This window comes from Lutra lutra, chromosome 16 (assembly GCF_902655055.1).
Source record: "Lutra lutra chromosome 16, mLutLut1.2, whole genome shotgun sequence".
Classification (NCBI taxonomy): domain Eukaryota; kingdom Metazoa; phylum Chordata; class Mammalia; order Carnivora; family Mustelidae; genus Lutra; species Lutra lutra.
This window is the reverse complement of record NC_062293.1, coordinates 57635583-57654601: the sequence shown is the minus strand read 5'-3', so window position 1 is coordinate 57654601 and position 19019 is coordinate 57635583. Positions and strand designations below refer to the sequence as shown.

The following is a 19019-nucleotide window of genomic DNA, read 5'->3' as shown; positions in this document are numbered from 1 at the left end:
GGTGCGCACTCACACACTCCTCCCCGTTGGGCCGCGGCTGTTCACTTACCGTCTCCCTCATGGGCACACGACTTCCCCAAGCAGACGGACGCCTAGCACACTGCGGGGTGGCCGGAACCATCCCACAGCCATGGGGCATGGTCACTTGGGCCTGGCACCCAAATGACCAGTGCCAGAAGCAAACGGGTCGCACTGGGCCTGCGGCCCTGGAGCCTCCCTGCTACGGGCCCATTGACGCAACGCGCAGCCGCAGTTCAGAGCTTGCGGGGGGGGGGGGGGGGGGGCGGGGGGGCTTTATCGACGCAACGCGCAGCTGCAGTTGAGAGCTTTGCGGGTGTTTATTGAGAGCGGGTTCAGGTACCACCTGGGTGCTAGGCTTCTCTGCAGCTCTGGCAGGCATCACAGCTGGTGCGCCCCTTACTGCCACTAGTTGGTGGGCCAGACGGCCACGACCACGATCGCCACCAGTAGCAGCAAAATCACCATGATCATCCCTGGAAAAGACAAGCACGAGAGACGGCTTCAGTGATTGATGCTGGAAGGGCATGACGTAGCCTGTGACCTACCTTTGCGGGGGACGGGGGAATGCGGCTCTGCTTTCGGCTTGCACTGATGAAACACCAAGAAAGCAAAGGGCTTTAGGGTCTGCAGGGAAAGGTTAAATCTAGAATCCATTGTCTCCACTGGCTACATGGCTCTGCCATCTTGAACCCAAGATGCGTAGGTCACACATTGGCAAAAGCATCCAATGGAGGGCCGCCTGGGTGGCTCAGTGGGTTAAGTGTCTGCCTTCAGTTCAGGTCATGATCTGGGGGACCTGAGCCAGCCCAGGGTCCCTCAAGGGTCAGGCTCCCTGCTCAGCGAGGAGCCTGCTTCTCCCTCTCCCTCTGGCCCTCGCCACCATTTGTTGTTTTCTTGCTCTCTCAAAAATTTAAATCTGAAAAAATTAAAAAAAAAAATAGATATCCAAAGGAGGGACTCCTGCAAAGTCAGCACTAGATACACATTTGCTCTCTCAAGGGTCTCTTGAGTTACTGAAGCCCCCAGAGGGAAGCAAGGAGCACACGAGATAAAGCAAGTGAACGTGTCTAGGAAGTAACAGGTGACTCAAATGTGTAGGATCGCGTGGTTCTGTGGCCCCCAGACGGAGAAGCTGTTTCCAGAAAGGCCGGTCCCAGGAGTTCAACTCCCGATGCTCTTACAGGAAGCCCCCCTAGCACATTATGGATCTTATTAACTAAATGCCCACTGGCCACATGGGGCTCCTTACATTTCAATGAATTAAAATAAAATATAGTAGAGAGCTCAGTTTCTTGGTTCCACTAACCATATCTCAAGTGCTCAAGGGTCCCAAGTGGCCAACAGCTACCATGTCGGACAATCAATGAACTTTCCACTGGACAGAAGTGATGGAAGGTATGGAGGTGGGATTACATCACCAGCTGCGCACCCCTAGCTTCCATGATGGCGCCTGGAGCAGATTCAATGCCCATTTGTTGAATAAATGGATGAACGGTCACTCAGTGTGTCCTCAACACTCACCCTACCCTCGGACAACTTCCCACACTGGGAGTTCTGCTCTCCCTTCTTCTGGACTCGGTTTTGTTAAGTTAGATTTTTCTGGGAAACTGCCCACTTTTTTTGAGTGTTCAAAAATACTGGTATAAAACCGTTCATTACGTTCTCTTAGAATTAGAACACTAGGCTGTACCTGTGCTCTTCTTTTTGTCTCTAACGTGGCATATCTGGACATTCCTTTTCCTGATTAGCGCTGCCTCAAGGTGCCTCTTTTGATCATCTCTTCCAAGAACGGGTTCTGATGCTGTTGGTCATGTCCGCCTCATTTCCTGTTTTAATTTCTGCATCTGTATTCCTTAATCCTACAACTCATAGGTTTTCTTTGGATTCACTCTACTGTTCTTTGAACTGAAAGTCAGCTCATTCATTTTCCATCTTTCTTCTAAATATTATCCCTCTACACCTACAACTTTTTGTTTTAAGATTTTATTTTCAAGTAATCTCTAACACCCAACATGGGGCTCAAACTCATGCCCCTGAGATCAAGAGTTGCACGTTCCATCCACTGAGGCAGGCGGCTGCCCCTGTCTACAATTTTTGGTGGGAAATAATTTCACTGCTGTTAGTTTCTAAGTTCTATGTATTTTAGATTTTTCAGCAATTTTTTCTTTGGCCCAACAATTACTCAGAGATGTGTTTTAAAATTTCTGGTTACAATGGAACATGCTTATCCAATATATATTTTTAAAAATTTGAGATAATCATACAGTGCATTTTGATGTGAAAATACCTATGATTTTTACGGGTGACAAAGCCACCAGGACTACAAACAATAATGTGGTTCATTGCCTGCATTCTTAATTGAAGAAAAGGCTGTATCTCAGTTTTCCCACCCAGTTCATAGATGCCCTGAATTCCCTCCACAGGCCTCCAGGGTTCAATGTAGTTCAACTAGTGAGCATTTTATTTTATCCTTTAAAGATTTATTTACTGGGTGCCTGGGTGGCTCAGCTCGTTATGCATCTGCCTTTGGCTCAGGTCATCTTGAGGATCACAAGATGTCCTGTGTCAGGCTCCCTGCTCACTGGGGAGTCTGCTTCTCCCGCTCCCTCTGACCCTCCTCCCCACTTGTGCGCTCTCTCTCGGTCTCAAATAAATAAATCTTTTTAAAAAAATTTAAAATAAACATTTATTTATTTATTTCAGACAGGGGAGGGGCAGAGGGAGAGAATCCCAAGCAGACTCCCGGCTGAGGGCAGAGCCTGACTCCAGGCTCGATCTCATGGACCCTGAGATCATGACCCGAGTCAAAACCAAGACTTGGATGCTCAAGCGAGTGAGTCACCCAGGCACCCCAAGTGGCGTGCTCTTTAAACTCAACTGTTGTAAAGCACAGCATGGGCACAGTGTCAAATATTAAGAAGGCACATAAAAATACACAGCAGGCTTCCCTGTCATCTCATCAGCCAGTGGATGATTTTTTCCTAATACCCCCCTTTTCTCTAATGATCTGATCTTTTGCAAGTACCCTCTCTCGGGACCTACGAATTCTCCCCAACTTCGCATGGACACTAACCCAAGCCTCTCCATCAGGAGCCAGCAAACTGTGGCCCCCCAGCTGCTGGTCTGTTTTCGTACAACCCCCGAGCCAAGAATGGTTTGTACATTTTTTAAGGGCTGTCAAAGAAGACAAAGAGAAGCTGTGATGCACCGACTGTGGTCTGCAAAGCCTAAACTCTTTACTATCCGGTCTTTCACAGAAGTCTGCGGATCCCTGCTCTCCATCCTGGGGCCGATAACGACCCAGCTGCAGCCTGGGTTCCTCCATGCAGGCTCTGGTTTCCAGCTCTCTCTCCCATTTCTCTCCTCTGGGGATTTCCTCTCTTCCTTGTCAATTTGGCCCTGCATCAGCATTTGAGGGGCGGGCTGTGATATTTTATCTCGCGTTTTGGGACGTGTGTAGTAAGATGCACGAGTGTGCACGGGTGAACGTTATCTCAGCCCATCTTCCAGCCAGAGCCAGAAGAACAAATCTCCTCTTCATTTATTTCTGCCTCCAGAAATATCTTCATGTTGACCAAAAGCTCCCCCTGGGCAGGAATCCCACCACCTCCTGGCTGGGCTGAGAGGTCGTCCTGCTTAGGATCAGGGACCCCGCATGGAACTGGAGGACACAGAAGGACTGAGGAGTATTGGAGGGCACCTGCTAGCACTCCAGAGTGCGGGGTAACCCCAAAGACAAGGGGGAGGCCTAGGTGCTGAGAAAAGATGGGAGACAAGACATGGTGTTCAGTTAGGGCTGCTCAGGCAGGATTGGAGCTGGGGGAACACTTGGGGCCCAGAGGCTGGTTGTGCAGCAGCAGGGGTCCTGGACTGGAGGGAAGGGGGTGGCCGATGGCGAGGCTGACACCAGGACCCCTGAGATTCACAGCGGGTGGCGACAAGCACAGCGGAACAAGAGACTGGAGCAAGGAGATAGGAGGACAGAGACTGTCTGAGAAGAAGAAACCACACGCCAGGTTTGAGCTCATACACGATCACAGGGAAGGGGCCTTCAGGCTCCGGTGGCTACCGCTGCCTCCCACCTGGGCCCACCTGCCGCCCGCTCTGCCCAATGCATAAACCGGATCAGGTTACTGGCTGCCTTGCAACTCTCAGAGGCCTCAGCAGAAACCCAAACTCTTTACGGGGGGCCTCGCACGCTCTGCGTCCAGCTACCCCAGCAGCCGTTCTCTGCGCCGGCTCCAGACATGCACCCTTCAGTTTCCTCAATGGCCAGGGTGATGCTCCTTCCTGCCCCTCTTGGCCCACGTGCTCCCTACTTCTTCCCCAGAACCCAGTGTCAATGTCACTTCCTCAAGGAACTCCTCCCCGGCATTCCATGAACCGTGCTTGGGCTGTCCCTTCCAAGGCCGCGCAGTACCCTCTTCTTCAGTCATGATTTAGGTGCTCAGACACTGTCTGTCTCCACCACGGACCCCCGAGAGTCCAACACAGGGGCTGTGCCGGTCCAGCTCCCCTTCACATGCCCCGTCCCCCAGACCCTTTGTTTTTTTTTTGTTTTGGTTTTTTTTTTGTTTGTTTTTAAATATATATACAAATGAATCAGTGTATCGACTATCGGGAAGGGACGAGAAGAACCATTAAGAAAGGCAAAGCGGGAACAGCCAACAGAGAGAGAGAAGCTGAGAACATGTGTCAAGGAAGCCAAAGAAAGAGAAGATTCTAAAGGTGCCAATCGAGAGACACCACACAGACACCAGGAGGCCAGACAGAAGCTTCTGGGCTGGGAGTCCTTTGATGGGACAGTTTAGTAGCCCGGTGGGTGGGCCTCCTAGATCACTCTTAATACCGCAATTCCTCTGTAAGGCGGCAATGATTCTATCTCGGACACTGAGTCACACAACACGTGCCACAGGAGAGGTGACACAGGCACCCCGACACCCGCGACAGCCGGAAACGCAGAGAGCGAGCACCTTGATGTCATGGGCTCAACTGGGCTCCCGTCCGGCGATGAGAGGGGCTCTAAAGCCGAGTGACAGGTACGTCTTTTATATTTTCAAGCCTTTCGGAGCAAATGGGGGCCCTCTGGCCACGACATTTTCAGCAGGTTTCGCTAAACGGGTGTGCACGGACCGTCAAGTGAGGAAATCCTCTCGAGACGGCAAGTGACAGTGTGACAAGCTGAGGCCAGCGCAGCCTTTGGGATGCTCCCGGTCAGAGAGCAGGTGTTCACAGACCTTCCCACACGGCAACACTTTCTCTTTAAAAGTCTGGCCTTCTTGGAGCCAGGCCACGGCTCTGGCACCTTCCTTGAATGGAGTCTCTCTTCTTTGGAGGATGTTTCGGGAAGAGAGACCAAGGCTTGTTCTGAAGCCAGAGAGGGCTGAGCCGCACCGTGCACAGAATACGTGGATGCGGGAACCAGCCTGGGAATCCAGGTGGGACCCTCCCCACCCAGCTCCACCTCATCCCCTTTCTCTGCACCCGTGGAGCCGGTGCAGGGGGATCCCGGCCCCCGACACAAAGGGGGGCTTCTCAGGGACAGGGGCCCCAGGCTCGTTGGGACTCAAAAACAGGGATACAGAGCTTTGACTCGGTTTTCTCTTTTCTTTCTCCTTCCTCCTTCCCTCCTTTGCAGTCTGTATGGTGGAAACTTTTAAACAGAGACGAAAGTGGACGGGCGGGTGTACTGCACCAGCACAAAGATCTGATGGTGGCCAGTCTGGTTTCACCTGTGCCCTCTCCTGCATCCTGAACCCCAGACATCCTTCCTCTCCCACTCCCACTCCATCAAAAGCATCAGAGATAAAGAATCATTAACACAAGTCACCACCACACAGAAGGCGATTTGCCTTTCCTTCAAGACAGAGGCAGGGAACAGCCTCCAGCCCTGGAGACACAGGAAAGTGACTGTGGCCTAGAGGTTGCAGCAGGAGACCATGTGGCCAAAGGGAATAGTATTCAGTCACAGTGGGGTGGGGGAGAGAGAGAGAGAGAGAGAGGACTTCCTTCTTTTGCCTCAGAGTGGTACGTAAACCTCAGGGGGTCTGCTCATCTGTCCCCCAGCTACAGAGATGTGTGACATTTCAGAACGAGGAAAGAGCTGAACTTCTGGGAACCTGCCAACTTCTGGAACAATGAAGGCTCTCTACCCCCACCCCAGGCAGAGAAACACCTGGTGAGGCTCCTGACCACGGCACCCCTCCTGCCGAACCCCACGCGCTCCCGTGCGCCACGCTGCTGCCCGTCCCACACCCAGGTGCCCCTCTCAGGGCCAGGCATGGGCGCCAGAGGCCCAATCGTGGAAAAAAATGGCCATTTCCTTTGGTCAGTCCACCAGATGGGGAGTACTCAACCACTTACAATATTTACAAGTCCAGCTCGTGGCAATTAAAGAAAGATGTAGGAAAACGAAGTCCTTTCAGACTGGGAAGGCGCATGAAATGCAGTTCTCTCCAGAACGGTGCTGTTTTCTGAAGAGTGCTCCTTGGGATTCATGGCCCGTATTTTTTCCAGTGAAACACTGGAAACCTGCAAAGTAACGGGCACTGTGTTGCCAATGCATCTGCCCCGGGTGAGGCTAGGTCATGGCTCTTGGTGCTTGAGGAGGAGTGAGGGGAGGCAAAAGGGAAGGGGAGGAGGAAGAGAAGGGAGGGGAGGAGGCATAGGGGAGAGGGGAGGAGGGAGAGGAAGGGGAGGAGGAGGAGGGAGGAGAGGAAGAGGAGGACGGAAGGGGAGGAAAAAGGGAAGGGGAGGAGGAGACAAGGAGGAGGAAGAAAAGGAGGGAGAGGAGGAAGAAGGAGAGGAAGAGGAGGAAGAAGTGGCAGAAAAAGAAGGGGAGGAAAAGGAGGAGGAGGAGGAACATGGACTGTCTTCTTGGGAGAGTGAGAGCAGACAGCACAGACCACTTCCCCCTCAGTGCTCAGCTGTAGGGATGCAGGGCTAAGCACAGTGGGAGAATAGGGGTGCGGGGTAGCAGGGAGGGGCATGCAAAGGGCCTCATTATCTGAAGTCTCCTGATCTGATCACAGGAGAGCAGCACTGGTTGCTTGTGACTGTCCCCGCATCCCTATACCGTTTGCTCCTGCAATCACCTCTCCCACTGCGAACAGCGTCCAGAGCTCTAGCCTAGACATCTAGGAAAGACCCCCGCGGCTGGCTGGGTTTTTTCCCAGGGGTGCCTTTTGACATGTGACATTTGCTTATGCATTAAGCAGTGGGTTCTCCCTGATCAAACAGATTTCTTGCAGCAGACTCCTGAGCTGAGATGGGGAGCGAGCCAGAGAAAAGACAAAACTGGAATATTTGTTTTCTAAAGTTCATGTAAATGTTCCCTTTAATCCCATTACTGGGCAAATAAACTGAGAAAAGAGTAGACACCCAGCAGAGAAGGTGAAGATATTTACATTCTGAGCATCAGACCCAAGGGCACAGAATGGCGGGTGCCCTTGGGACCCCACACGGGAGCTGGGTGCGAGGTGGCACGGGGTGGGCTCCCCAACAGCCTTCTTGCCTTCAGCCTGGAGCTCAGCCGGCCCACGGACAGCGGCTCCCCTCCCCTGCTGCTCCGCTTTCCCGCCGCAGTTCCGCAAACAGCGCTTCCATTAAAAACCTGAGTGTGAGTCTTCTTCTGTTCTGACTTTGGTTCTGTTCTCACCTGGCACTCAACACATCCCCAGGGTTTCTTCTCTCCTTTGGAGGGTGAACCCCCCTGGGCAGCTCTGGTGGGCTCCGTCCCCTCATCAGACATCCCGTCCCCCTCTTCCTTCTGCTTCTGCCCTCTGCCCCCCTGTCACCCTCTGCAGGGACACAGCCTGGGACCCTCCACGGACCCTGCTTCCTTTAGGCTGGCAGCTCACTGCCCCTGGAGCCAGAGACACTCCGAGAGGCAGGCCAGTGCCCTTAACCCCCTCCACCCTTCAATGCCTGTGTTAGATATTAATATTCCTTCCATTAGGCTGGATGATCTGCAGCAACAGGGATGGCGCGGTCTGGTGTGGGGGCAGCGGTGCTGGCCTGGGGAGTCAGGGAGGCCCGATCTCCATGCCTTTATGGTGAGCTCAGTTCACCCTCTGTGAAAACCCCGGATACCAACTTCCTAGGTGCATGGGGATGACTCAGTGAGATGAGGTGCGGGAGGCTCCCTGGGCGAATCTGGTGGCCCTTTACCGGCAGAGCGATGACACTAATTATTCCTGCGTCTGGGACCTGCGGCCCGAGCAGGGGGCCTCCAAGCAGCACCTGCAGCACAATGTCCCGGAGAGAGCCAGGCTCACGGCCTGACAACAGAGCCCAGATGCCATTCATCCCGAAGGGAAGGGAGGGGAGCAGAACCAGAGGGGACACCTGGGTGGCATTCCGTGCAGACATGGAGTCCCGTTCCAGCCACAGCTCGGCCGTGATGACAGGTATCCAGGAAAGGTTGGAAGTTTAGAGTGGGGTATCTGGCCGCAGCCGTTCGGGTCCTGAGCAAAGGAAGGGCAGCTGGGCTGGGCACAGGCTGGAAGGTGAGTGGAGCCAGCTGAGCGGACGCCAGGTGACAGGAGCAGAGGGCCCTAGGGTTGGCGGGGGGTGGGGTGGTGGTGGTATAAACTGGGGGTGGGGGTGGAGGCCCTGTGAGGGGGCCAGGCCAGAGCAGGGGCAGCACCAAGGCCAGGGTCATGGGCCCGAGGACTTAGAGATGTACAAACCAAACCCAAGGGGAACCTAGAAGGCCCGCAGAGAGCCTGACTTCAAAGCCAAGCTGGGCCCTGGAAGCCCATCAGCCCTGCGGGTGGTGGGGGACACCGGGCACCCCAGCGGCGCCAGCACAAGGCATCACGAATAACGGCAGCGCGGCGAGAACAGAAGGAACACAGAGGAAAGGCAGCTGTCACGCCGCTAGACGTGGGCTCAGAACGTGCCATGCCCCGGTCCTGTGCTGTTCCCACCAGGAGTCAGCGGGGCAGGCAAAGCAACAGTTCCCCCCCTGCTTTGCAGGTGAGGAAGTGGGGGCTCAGAGGTCAGCCCTGCCCTGCCCTGACGGGAGCCCCAGGGAGGCTGCAGGCCAACAGCCCGGCTAGCTCCGGGCACACGGCCACGTTCCCTGGGAGGGAGCCCCGCGGGGCCAGGCCTGGCCGGGGACCGGGCTCACCAGGGGAGCCAACCTGGGTGACGGTGGGAGGCCGTGTCTGTGATGCCAAGTGACAGACTCAGAGAAACACACGAGAAGGCAAAGGATTGGCCTGGAATTAGCCTGTGCTTTGGTTCTGACCGAAAACCAAGAAAATTTAGATGAAACAGATCTTAACATTGCCTTGGCATTTATGTCATTCTGAGTTTCTGTCTCCACCTTTGGACAGAATCATGGCCCCAGGACAGCACCCTGGGCCAACGTGACCAAACCCTGGCTGCTGCGGGAAAGATGAGCTTCCTGAAGGTACTGTGCTCTTTTCGGGAGCGGCTCTGGAAGGGGTAAGCCCGGAGTCCCATGAGGGGGTCTGTCCCGGATCTGTGCTGGGGTGACGAGGGGAGGAGAAAGGGGCACCTTCCTCACCCTGCCCTATGAAGTTCCAGGCCCCATCTGGGGGACAATCCGTCTCCCTGGTCCCCAGGCTGCCACCCCATCTCAATGCGGATGAGAGGTAATGCGCCGCGTCCACAGACAACCTGGAAGAACGTCATTCTGGAGAGAAGGCGGGAGACTAGGGGGAAGGAGGATGGTGTGGGGAGACATCTGGGGGCCAGAGAGACCCAGCAGCCTCAGCAGGAAGCAGGAATGGGGAAGGTGGCCTGACAGGAGTGGGGGATGGGGCGAAAGAAGGGCTTGCCCCGAAGCAGGAAACTGAAAGGAATTAAGGCTGTAATAGCCAGGAGGAACCGGCTGCAGGCCTAGGGGAAGGCGGGTTCCCGGGCTCCCAGCTCCAGGGACCAGACCTGTGCCTCACTGGGCATCAGGCGTCTCTGTCACAGCCACGAGGCCCCTGTGAGGCCAACACCTGATGTTTGCTTGGGACAGGACAGCGCATGTCACCAGCCAGAGCATATCATGCTGACCAAGGGGTCAGACCTGTGGGTCGGGCTGTTCTGATGGGCAGCCGACCCTGGGCAGATCTGACCACAGGGTAAGGGTCTGGCCAAGAGAGCTAGATTTCCTCGCACCAGAACCTTCTGTGGGTCAGGTCCGATGGGTGCAAAGACATGTGTGTGGCTCTGCGTGGGCCCCAGCTCTCAGGAGAGGGGCAGAAAATCAGCCCCCCACCAAAAAAAACCAAGAACACTCGGCTGATGACAGCACTCCTCGGAGGGGGTATGCACAAATTCGGCTAGTCCCGCTGCTCCCTGCACAGAAGGTGCAGACGCGTTCCTCGGCCTCATCCGTGCTCCGAAAGTGTTACAGTCCCCTCCCCCGATGTCCAATCGGTCCAGCAAATCACCACAATCCAACAGCAGAACTCTGCTGTAGAGAGACGACCCTTCCCATCAGCCATCAAAAGCCGCCTCTCCTGAGTCATCAGGGCAATAATTTAATGCCCGCTCTCGGGTGCATCACTATTGACTAAGATATCCCCTCGCTGTGCCACGGGGTCCCCCTGGGAAAGCGAGCCTGTCTGGAATCTGGCAGAAATTCAAGTGCCTTTGAAAAGACAGTCAGGAACTCTGTTATGGATATCTTGTTTTGACAATTCCCTCTTGACTAAGTGTCCAAAGATTTCTGGATGGCTCCACCCGGGCTACAGATTCCGCATTACAAACCCCTCCGTTTGTGCTGTTTGCATTGGGAGACGTCACCTGCCATCAATTAGGGAGACCGGGCCGGGCGACCAGAGGGGGCTGCAGCCCAAGTTCTAAGTCAGGTATAGAAAGACTGGACACGGAGCTACGGCCGTCCAGAGGCTACTTTTTCAATACAGCAGATGGTGGGTCCTCTGATTTTTTTTTTTTTTAAGTAAATCATGTGACCGAGATGTGGAAGCCCACTGAGTAGTATATTTGAACCGAGGCTCTGAGTTCCAAACCCCAGGAGAACATCCCCCTGGGAGGGGTGGGGACAGCTACGTATCTGTTCAACTTGGCGTGAGGCCATGTGAGGCCCCCGGGGCTCTCCTCTCCAGGAACTGCGAAGCTTGGACTGAGCGTTGTTGGGGCTCAGTCACCACAATGGTGACACCGTGGACGGGTGGCTGACAAAATGGGTCCGGAAGTCCCCGGCTGGGCCATGCTTCCGACTCTTCCTGGCTCAGTTATCCTTTGGAATCTCGCTAGTCACCTGACAGCATTCAAACAAATGACACATTCTTTAACCTACACGAGCCAGAGCCCTTTCCTCTGACTACTTCTTCTTCTTTTTTTTTTTTTTTTTATAAGATTTTAATTATTTGACAGAGATAGAGAGATCATGAATAGGCAGAGAGGCAGGCAGGGAAAGGGGGAAGCAGGTTCCATGCTGAGCAGAGAACCCAACGCGGGGCTCAACCCCAGGACCTTGAAATTATGACCTGGACTGAAGGCAGAGGCTTAACCCACTGAGCCACCCAGGTGCCCCTTTTCCTCTGACTTCTAACTGGGACCTTTCAGGAAAGAGATCATCAGCAAAAGTAACTATTTGTCTCTAATTATTTGGGAACATGGAAGTGCGATGTAAGGAAATAGCTCCCCAGCAAGAGGCCTTCTCAGACACTCTCTCGCAGTCACGCCTCCAGTGACGTCACAGACGATCTCAGGGTAACGCCATCAGCGCTGTCCTGAAGAGACAGAGTGAGCAGGATACGCGTGGGGGTTCTGGGACAAGAGGAACTGGGAGCAGAGGTCGGGGCAGGAGAGCCCCCCTCCTGTCAACGAGGCGAACAAGAACCCCTTGCATGGGGTGAGTGAGTTGCTTGGAGCCCTTCCCTTGGGGACCCCTCCTGCCCCAGAGTGCACTGTGGACGGGCCCGTGGAGGGTGTGGGTCAAGCAGACCCACACTGTGGACGCACACCGTTCCGGCCACCATTGTGCTCCTAATGAGAGCCACGTCTGTCTCTGTGAGCAGTGCTAGGCACTCTATCTTCATCACGTGCGTGACGGGCTGACGTGCTCAGTAAATGTTTGATCGACAAGACAACAGAAGGCTCCCACTCCTGGGTCGCCAGGAAATTGAAAACAATACCCAGAGCCTCTAGATTCTACTTCTCTACAACGGATTTTGACTGAATTTTTACAAAGATCTTATTTATTTGAGAGAGAAAGAGAGAGCATGAGCGGGGGGGGAGGTGGGGAAGGGCAGAGGGAGAGGGAAAAGCAGACTCCCCACCGGGCAGGGAGCCCCATGTGGGGCTCAATCCTAGGACCTGACCATGACCCGAGCTGAAGGCAGATGCCCAAGAGAGCCACCCAGGCACTCCTGGATGTCGATCTATTTAACAAACATCAATCAATCGATCTATAGAGTGCCAGGCACTGTTCTAGTCACTGGAGACAGAACAGTGAACAAAAAGACAAAAATCCTTGCCCTCAATGAGTGTCTATTTACGCCTGTGTGTGCTCACATGCATGTGTGCACCTGCGTGTGCCTGACTGCTGGGAGGGTACGGCGGGTGAAGACAGACAAAACCCAGAGATGCAAAGTGCTACAGAGAGGTGAGTGCTCGCTGGCAGCTCAGAGGCACGGATCCCCTCCCTCCGGCTCTAGGGGCAAAAGCAGGAAGGGGTGCTAATACTTTCCAGAAACTGGCATCCCGCAGTGGGATCTCGAAATGCGCTGCGGGTCAGATGAGTGTGCCTTCCTACGGGGCAACAGGGAACGGCCACCGGTGAACGCTAGTGACAGGTAAGGTCAGCAACAACACATGACAGAAGTTGGCTGGAATGACGGGTGACGTCACGACACGTGGAAACAGAAAGCGAACTGATCAGGGAGCGCAGAGAAGACAGGCTGGCGAGGCCGACCTTATCAGGGGGTCCCCGGCACTTTCCAGGACAGGGCGCCCTAGCTGGTGAAGGCTGGAAGCCACGCGGTCTTGGGGGACGTGTGGTTTAACACGTGGTCTGACATGAAGGAGCCGCACACGGCTTCTCTGACGGCGGCGGTTCCCCACATGGCCCGTTCTGACAGCTCTGTGCCCAAATGAACATCAGAAACAGATGACTGCCGCCTTTCTTGGGGGAGGGGTTCACTTTCAAGTAGCACTGCCCCCCCACCCTGCTGCTCTTTGCTAAAATCTAAAGGAAGTCCAGGTTCTGGTGGCAGGAGGAGGAGGAGGGAGTAAGCGCCAGGGGTCACCAGAAGTCTGGAAGAATCAGGGTGAATGCATTTCAGGGGGATCGCTAGTGCCACTTCTGGGGCATCGGGCGGACAGCCGCTCTGTCAACCGCGAGGCTGTGTCTGTCCCCCCGATTCTGTCCCCCAACCTCAGCGCTCCTTTGCCCTCCAAGATGACACAGGCCATGTACAACCAAGAGCCACAGAGAAGAAAGGTGACTGGTAAGAGCCATGGGAGGAAGAAGAAAGAAGGGCTGGAGAGAGCCGCCCCACACGGTCCTTTGCTTTGAAGAGCGGAGCCTTTTCCCAAAGAGTCAGAACCTACGTCATGGTCCCTCGGTTTGGCGGCGAAGCCTGTCCCTGTCACCGAGGCAGAAACATGAGTTCCAGTGTACTCTGAAGGTCATCCCTGCTTTCAAATGGTCACCAGTAAGCTATGTGAAGCTCGCTGGCCCCGACTTCCAGCACAGTGTGTGTGTGTGTGTGTATGTGTGTGGGGGTATGTGTGTGTGTGTGTGACTTCCCAATTGTGAGGCCAAGTGACAGAGGGGAGAATGTACATGTATGTACGAACACAGGGTCCAGCTTAACATGGGGAGCGGCAGCATGGGCTGAACCATCGGCCGGCCGGCATCCACACCATGGCTCTGGGGAAGGGACCCCATCCATCCTCGGTGCCTAAAATCGGGGGGACACTAGCCCTTAGCTCCCAGAGCTGCCACGGAGACGGAACGAGGTGGGATGCTCAGTGCTGAGCACGCTCCTCAGCCCACAGCACGTACTCAGTGGACATAGGCTGCCCTGACTCCTGCTGGAAATGGTTCTGGCTACAAAAGTGGGCCTTCACAGTCTGCACTCTTTGAAGAGAAGATGCTCTGGTCTGCATCCTGTCTGCGAATCACTCTGGTTGCCAGCGTCGCCGTATCTGCCCACCACACGACACCAACACCAGGGAAGGGGGACCCCTGAGAAGGATGGGACCTCCCTCCGTCACTTTGAAGCATGCTATCACAGAGATCTTGAAATGTGCACTCATGCAAAATTCCCCAACAGCCTGGATGACTGTGTGAAAATGCCCACGTTAAGCAGCAGCTCTTTCTGCCCGCGGGTCCCGTCCCTGTGCTTTTTTTTTTTTGCACCAAGGACGGTACAAGAATTCTTCCTTGGCCGTTGGCTCTGGACCTCATCTTCATTCCCAAGCAGCATCATATGGTGCCTGAACCTGGGGCTTTGCGTCTTTCCACCTGGGCTCGGAGCCACGGTGCACACTTGGTGAATAATTTCTCTTGTTCCGCTGTGGGCTCTATGCTCAGCACGGAGTCTGCTTGAGGTTCTCTCTCTCCCTCCCTCTCTGCCTCTCGCCCTGCTTGTGTGCACACACACGAGCACGCGCGCTCTCTCTCAAATAAACTCTTTTTAAAAATACCCTCCTTAAGAGTATTTCCATAAAACGCAGTTCCTACTTGTCCTCAGAAGGGACCTGTATCTTCTACCCAGAGCACCCTGATGATCTCCCGATGGCCTCCCCTTTGGGCCCTGGGCCACTCCTTTCATGACATCGTGAGAGGGAGATGCTTGGCTGCAGGGACAGGGTGAACGCCACCAGCCCCACCATCAGGGGCAGGAAGAAGGTCGTCAGAACTGTGAGCCCCGTGGGCATCCCAAGACAGGGGGAGTGAGAACCACAGAGAAACCGAGAAGCTTGCCTGCCTCTGGGTCGTGCAAAATGGGCCTCTTCCCAGAAGCCGCATCGGGGCTAACAGCTGGACAGGGGAAGTGTGCAGGAGCTACGGGGCTGGGCAGGTCATGAAGCCCTCACCCCCAACACACGCCGTGCTGCAGGCACGTGCCCACTGTGGGGCGAAGGGGCCTCTTCCCTCAGCAGCGCCATCTGCCATGACGCCACCTCCATTCATGCAATTCTTGAACGCTTTTTCCCAGCCCCAGAGACGTGGGTCAGCCACAGTCGGCAAACCAGCCCAGGATCCGTATAGCCTGACTTTCCCAGAGGGTGCCTGCTACTTTCGGAGTGTTCCCAGACTCAATGATGCCACCACCGAGCCAACTGAAGACAAATGGATGAGACCCTGAGCCAGACGTTCTAGAATACGGCCAGCTTAAAGTGCTGAGCAAGCATTCTGTTGGCAAGAAGGATGAACAGAGAGGTATCTGCGGGCCAAGGATTCAGAGTGGAGAGTACGGGAAACCTGCCTGGGGTGCCGTCCATAGGAATGGGGGTTTATATCAGTTTTGAGGATAAGGCGACCTAGGGAGGTCCTCTCCTGAAGGTGGTCATTGTGGAAGAGGCTTCATGAGACTCGAAAGATACAGTCCGAGAAAGGCATCTTGATGACACAGCCGAGTGTCCCAGGCCCCGTGTAGGCTGTTCCCGCCAACACCAGGTATGTGCCCAAGGTCAGGAGCCACGCACAAAACAGACCTGCCCTTCAGACTCGTGTTGTGGGCACAGAAAATAAAAGGTGTTGGAGGATAACACAATGATGTCATCAGCTTCTCCAGACCCAGTCTTTTGGAAACAAGTAGAACAGAGGATCCAAAATGTCAGATTTGGCTTTGAACTTGATCTTGTCAGATAACTTCAGCAACCATTTCAAGGCTAAAGAGCAGATCTGAGTTACGACACGCTGCCAGTGCGAGGATCTGGTTTTCCCACCTTGGCCGCTGCAGCTCAGTGTGCCATGATCTCTCACACCTCCTGCCTCAGCATGGGGCTGTTCACACCACCCTGTAGCCTTCCACAGTTTCCACACACCCAGCACGCAGACGCTGGCTTTTGGCCTCAGCTCAAAAACGTTCCCTCCCCAGAGATGACACCTCTCCCGTGCCCAAGGCACCCAAGGACTGCTTTTCCCTGGCTTCTTCTGCCAAGGACTGTATCCCGAACACACACGTTACAGAAATTAGTTCATCACTAGCGTAAACTAACAATTGGTTGGGTTCGTGGAAAGCACAGCCCTTCCCTGATCGTCTGTAAATTCTTGAGAGGACAGACAGGCCACACACTGCCATGACTCTAGTCCCCAAGATGCTATCCACAGGTGCCCAGCACAGATGTCATACAATGCACACTTTCTGCATCACGCACTTGTGTTTTGGTTGATGGGAAAGAAGCTCGTCGTTTAGACTCAAATACTGGTTGCATGGGGGTATGGAGAGTCAGTAGTGGGGAATTCAAACGGCACTTTTACTTGGTGATAATTAATATGGAGATGTTCTAGCAGCTAGACTCGTACTCTGCACAGACTAAGCACCCAATGAGTATGTGTTGAATGAATGAATGGAAGAGGATAAGCTATCCACACAACGGGTTACTAGGGAGTGTTGGTTCTAAAGAACTAAAGGGGATATCCAAACTCAAAATCAATATATTACCCCAAATGGTGAATATCGGAATATAAAATTCCAGAAGAACATATTCTACTAGGTTCCTGCAAACAGATCCACGGTCACATTCTCTCGAAATGCTGGGATTGTACCAGAGGCTCAGGGCTTCTTTTTAACACGGAGGACTTGGATTCAGCTAAGTGGATCCTCTGTATTGCATGAACAGCCCACATCTTACTCATTCTCTGGAACTTTCTATCCCTCTCTATTCGCAGACATTCCTGAGGAGGAAATCACTAGAAGTGGCCTAACAACGGAGATGCCATGCTGGCGTTCCAAGCACTGTCACTCCTGCCTGATCCCGGGTGAGTCCATCCCACCAGAGGGAGATGGTTCAGGAAGCGACTTCTGATCCCCGCCTCACACCTGCTGAGTCCAGATCTCCGGAGGTGGGACCCGGGAAGCTGGGGGGTCACCACGCCCTCCATGCCACACTTCTGGCACTAACATTTGAGAACGGTGTCTTAGAAGGCAGAATCAAGAGCTCACCAGAAGTTCTCCAGCCCCTAAAGTAAAACGTCAACTATGAACATGCCAGGAAGGGCTGTGCTTTCGCTGGGCACTGTGAAGACAAAGGGACAGGGGTCCCCAGCTAGTAGGAAGGCCACTGTCCTGGGGGGCAAAGCGGGCACCCAATGACTTCCTGCTGATGACAGGTACCCTGGCAAGGAAGGGTATACAGCCGGGGATGTGTCCGATGTACAAAACTCACTGGCTGTCGCAAGGCCCCTGTCCCCAGCCAACAGGACCCCCGCCCCCATTTCCTCCCGACAGAGAGCGCTCTGCTCTGCGGATGTCTGCGGGACCACAGCAGCAGGTGGGATGGCCAAGACTGCCTTGCTTCGAACACAAGGAACCATCTCCACGACTGCCAGACTTTCCATTTATCATCGGGTTGACCCAGATGGTCTGCACCACTCTCAGCAATGTTGACTCTCCTTCCTCATGGGAGCCTGAGGGAAGGCCCAAGACAGAAAAAAGCACCAGTGAGGACAAGGACAGCAGGAAGGAGCTGGGATGATTCCAGCTTCCGACGCGATGGCTGAAGGCAGACGGGGCCGCTGTGATGCTCACTCTCCCGCGTGGCGGGTCCTGATCTTGGCCAACGCCTGTATTTCTAGCGCACCCGAAGAACAAAGATTCACCTGCCTGCAGGCACTGGGCACGTCGGGGTGGGGTGGTAAGTCCACGGCGGCGCTCCGTCACCCACACACGGCTGCCAGCCCTCCCAGAGGGTGCCACGAAGCTGGCCCGCTGGAGAGCTGGTTTCAAAGCTTGGGCAGCCCCTGTGTTAGCACCCTTCCTCCAGCATGGTGGGTAAGGAAATGAGAGAGGGAATGTCTAATGATTAGTTCCTTATGGCCCTCACATTCTTGAAGGGGATTCTTTACGCCCACTGGAACGCTTCTGCATTCTTGATAGCAGGACCGTAATATAAGTCCCTTCCTTTCGGAGCGCTGTCTTTTATTGACACACTAAAATACCCTCGGAGCAAGAGATGCCCCCCCCTCCCCGCACACCCCTCCATCGCCATGGCCAAGTTCCCTACGCCTGCCATTCCTCGTTCTCTTTCTAAGAATGCAATAAACATTTCAGCACGGTCCTTTCAATCCACATTATTTATAATATTCTGAACATCCATCGAGCCTGACTAGAACGCTAAGTAATAAATCAAACTTAACAACAACAAAAAAGGAAAGGGTGGGGGGCGGATCGCCCTTTGGCAAGGCTAAAGCCTGAGCCGATTTGTTCCCCAAAGGGCTTAGTTATGTTAGGAAAAGTGAGATGGGGATGAGACTCGGGGTTTAGAATGACACCGAGGCAGGAACTGGAATCTATAGGCATAATCATAACTTTGTATAAATCTCAAACAAACCTACTTCTCTGGGGTGTCATGAGGATAAATGAGATACGTGGGAAGCATTCGGGATACCTCGAATGAAACCAAATGGAGCCCAGTTCTCCTTTCTGGGTCCAAAAGGTCGTCATCTTGGAATGAAGGGGCTGAAAGCCTTCCTCCTCTCCTGGAGTTCCAGTCTTTGCTCATTAATGTCCCCTCTACCAGTTTGGATGGGGGTGTCTGGGGGGAGTCCTGAAGTGAGGCCCCAGGGGCCACCCTCAGGGCCATCCCCACCCCCGCCACAACTCCCCCGCCCCCAGAGGACCAAGCCAGGCCACACACAGTCAGAGGTCTCTCCCAGGAAGGATTCTGCTCCAGCCTGGGGGGTAGGAGGCGGAACTCGTCCCCAACCCATACTGCCTGGCGCTTCGCAGGTTTATACCGTCTGACTTTCTCCTCGCAGAGGCAGAATCTGGCTCAAGAGCTCGCTGATGATTTCAAAATTTATCTAAACAAACGTGGAGGCCAGCATC

General features: G+C 54.2%; 1 protein-coding gene across 2 annotated transcripts in view; it reads right to left on the bottom strand.

The window, feature by feature from the left end:
* Positions 1-319: 319 nt before the first annotated feature.
* Positions 320-19019, bottom strand: part of STX8 (syntaxin 8) — a 258686-nt gene continuing 239986 nt past the window's right edge. For both annotated transcript variants that reach the window (XR_007123565.1, XM_047709078.1), the window contains one exon: positions 320-494. Coding sequence is in view for 1 of the 2 variants with exons in the window: in XM_047709078.1 (XP_047565034.1) it covers positions 427-494 (68 nt within the window). In the remaining variant the exon portion in view is untranslated. The remainder of the gene's footprint in view (positions 495-19019) is intronic.